The sequence below is a fragment of the Protopterus annectens genome, chromosome 13.part0, assembly GCF_019279795.1.
Source record: "Protopterus annectens isolate FY-2018-M chromosome 13.part0, PAN1.0, whole genome shotgun sequence".
In the NCBI taxonomy this organism is placed as follows: Eukaryota; Metazoa; Chordata; order Ceratodontiformes; family Protopteridae; genus Protopterus; species Protopterus annectens.
In genome coordinates, this window is record NC_056747.1 from 964,962,718 (window position 1) to 964,966,209 (window position 3,492).

General features: G+C 37.9%; 1 protein-coding gene across 1 annotated transcript; it reads right to left on the minus strand.

The window, feature by feature from the left end:
* Window positions 1–1,639: 1,639 nt before the first annotated feature.
* LOC122788381 (heat shock protein 30-like) lies at window positions 1,640–2,764 on the minus strand. Its single transcript, XM_044055456.1, has one exon. The coding sequence runs from the start codon at window positions 2,667–2,669 to the stop codon at window positions 1,998–2,000; it is 672 nt and encodes a 223-aa protein (XP_043911391.1). The 5' UTR covers window positions 2,670–2,764; the 3' UTR covers window positions 1,640–1,997.
* Between the last annotated feature and the right edge of the window lie 728 nt (window positions 2,765–3,492).

A 3,492-nucleotide genomic window follows, 5' to 3' on the forward strand; every position in this document is an offset into this window, starting at 1 on the left:
GGAGATCTGATCTAGGTTTGTCAGTTTGCCTTCTCATTTTCTCCTGCATCCAATGACATGCAGATAGCCGAAACTGGTAGTTTTTAAATTTCCCTCAGGGCTGCGTGGGCCCATGCACACGTGTGTATGTATGTGTCTGCATCCTGCAGTGGAATAGTATCTTGTCCAGAAATGGTTTATAAGTTCACTATTACCAGTGTTCAGAACTTGAGGTCATCAAATAGTACTGACTCCCTGATGTTGTACCAATATTTCGCATTGCTTCCACTATGAGAGGATGAAAAAAATGCACCAAGGATTAGAATCCCTAAACTACATTCGCTGAAAAATGCTGCCATAAAACCCAATTGTGTTTTGTGCAGAGGGCAAGACCCCTGTACCCCCCAATTTGGGGGACAAGCCCCACATACCCCTGAACTTATATATACCAACTCCACTGTCTCACAAACTCAAAGGAGGAAATTACCCCAAAAAGTAATTACTTCTGGCCAACTTGCTGACAGTGATTTCCGATGCATTGAACCTTGAAAATTGAAGCTCGAGTGTTCAGTCTTCATCTTCCAGTAGGTTACCCTTTTTCATCACCTAAGTATCTATCAAGTAAGTGTTTAAACTCCTCCAAATTTTTTTCATACCTACAATGATAATTTATTGCATAACTTGCTTGCTTGACTATAAACTAGACAAGTAAAAGGGACTGGCATAACTTGCTTATTGACTATTACATGTGAGCTCCTTTTGCATGTGTAGATGTATGGTAGAATCATCTTAACACAAGGATTTCTTAAATATCTTAGTGGTTTAATCAGATTCAAGCCCAACATTGTCAGCAAAATTTCAGCTTTTATAACTTTATTCTACCTTACTCCTATTTCTAGCCATGATTGTCTCTGCCCACTTGCAGTACTACATAGGATGAAGAGGGTTTCAGAGAATGAAGGCTTGAATAAATTATCTGAATGGTATGAAACTGTGCAAAGCATAGAAAAATGCTGTTAATGCAGTTTAATAAACTTAAGCCTTTATCTGCTTACCTCAAACACAGGAACGTTATTTTATGATGTGTTTTTGGCTGTGATCACACTGCTAGTGGTTTACCGTTCTGTGTCTGACATGAAGGTGAATTCTTGCTACTGATATTTTATAACCAGTGAGAAATTCTATATGTCTGTTCATAAATGTGTGACCCACCTGACTCTGCATACCATGTTATAGTACCATTTTATTGCCTGACCCTTTTATTTTTCTCTAGTTTCAAACACACCAATTTCTGAGTCTACACTGTAACAAATATTTTTTTTTTATTACAAACCACCTCCTGAATGTATGTCACAATGACTCATAGGTGACAAGTTCATGACAATTAGTTTAAATCTGACAACAGTTCATTTCCAGACACATGATTTGAGTCAGTTAATGCATGTCTGCATGGATGGGATATTTTGTGCTCTTAGTCCTGGTTACATTTTATACGGTGTGTTCATTTTCATGCCACAACTTTGTTTACCCACTCTATTGCATTCTTTTACATGTCTGTTCCCAGTCCGATTCAGTTTTAACACTAAAGTATATAACCTAAACGACAGTTAACAATTACTTTCAACTGATCATTTTGAGAAATGAAAGAAATGAAAACTTGTGCAAGTATAACATACCAGCTCATTTATTTAAAAAAATATATGATGGAAGAAAAACAAATAAAATGAAATAATATCCAAGGGCATTGTTGCAAATTTAAAGCAATAAAAAAATGAAGACATAAAAGCAATTTCATGTCAGGCAGTTTGTAGTAAAACACAAAAGTTGTAAGTTCATCGTACTAAAAGTAGACATTGTTAAACTGAACTTTTACTTACTGACATTTCTGTATCATGGGAATATTTGAAAACAACCATATGTTCATAAAAGCATGAGGCAGCAATTTAATAACAGTTCAAACAAACAGTAACATGGTTTAAGTATAGGTCATTAAAAAAGAACTGTCCGTCTTTGTACAGCTAAGCAGTCTGGTTAGCTGCAACCTTATTTCCCTCTTCTAAAGCTGTTTCTTGCTTCTTTTTATTGTCTGTATCATCTGCATTCTCATTTTCATGTCCCTTTCCACTTCTTATGTCCTTGCTAATAGAGATGGGAATGTCTCTGCCTGTCACAGCTGGTAAGGACAATTGTGGGGCTTCAATGACAAGCTGGCCTTCACGGGATAAGAAACAAGTTACCTTTTCAGAATTTACATTCTCTGGTAACAGGACTTCTTTCTTAAACTGACTGCATCTATAAGAGAAAATTGTCTCGCCGTCTTCGCTTTTGTCCTCATGTTTTCCTTCCACTGTGACTTTTCTTCCAGCTACTTTCACAGTCAGTTCTTCTGGGGAAAACCGCTTAACATCTAGAGACAGTGAGAAGCCATTCTCCTTGTTTTGTTTTCTGTTGTCTTTATCCGTTTCCCTTCTGGCTTGTAATTTGTCTGTAGAAGATTTTCTTTTCCCCAGGACATCATCAGACAGCTGCTGACAGATCTCATTCATAACGTTCATTGTTCGCCTCATTTGATGCATGTCCCTTTCCAGCTGTTCAAAGGCACTCCGCCCGAATGGCCACAGTACGAGTTCAGGCTCCTGTGAAGTATGCAGAGGTCTGAAAGAAGCATGAAAAGCTGGAGTCAGCAGCATTGTGTGTCTGTTCACTATCTCTCCGTTCTGCTTTCTGCTTCAGTTATATTCACAGATTTACTGTCACAGTGAGTTGAGTACAGCAGACTTTATATGTGCTGTTTGCATTCCAGGCACTTCCTGAATCTTCATTGCTTTACCAGATTCAGCTGTGAGGGCGGAGAATGAATATATTATGCAAATGAGTTGCTGTGGAACCCACCCACATATCATGTTCCATAGAACTCTGGCAGCTGCTGGAAAGTTCCAACTTCACAAAAGCAGAACAAGATAGTGAATTAGCTGCAGCCTAAATAAAGCAGTGACATAATTTAAAAAGTAGTGTTAAAGTGTTTTTCACACATAAGCTATGAGACATTGGGTGAATCTGTGACTGCTGACAAACTATATTCTTGTCATTCAAAGTGTGAAGCAACATAGCTTTATGTACTTCTTACATTAAAAATCAGTTATGTACTGTTTAAGCAATAACCGACGATGTGGTGTGGTATATTGAAGATTTACCTATGGCTGGTATGATTTAATTACGAGGGCGAAGCCCGAGTGATTAAACAAAGGCAACCGTGGGTAAATCTTCAATATACCACAACCACAGAGTCGGTTATTGCTATTATACAATGACATTATTTAAGAAAAAAAAATACTTACTTTTCTTAAATAATGTCTTTGTATAATGGCGGATTGCTGTTCTTCCACCGGTTGTGATATACTGCAGCTGCGTTTTGATGTACTGCGCATGCATATGGGACTTATATTCCCACGCATACCCAGTACATCAAGGCTTTGAAATGGAAGCAATGGAGAAAAGAAAGTCTCCGTTGCA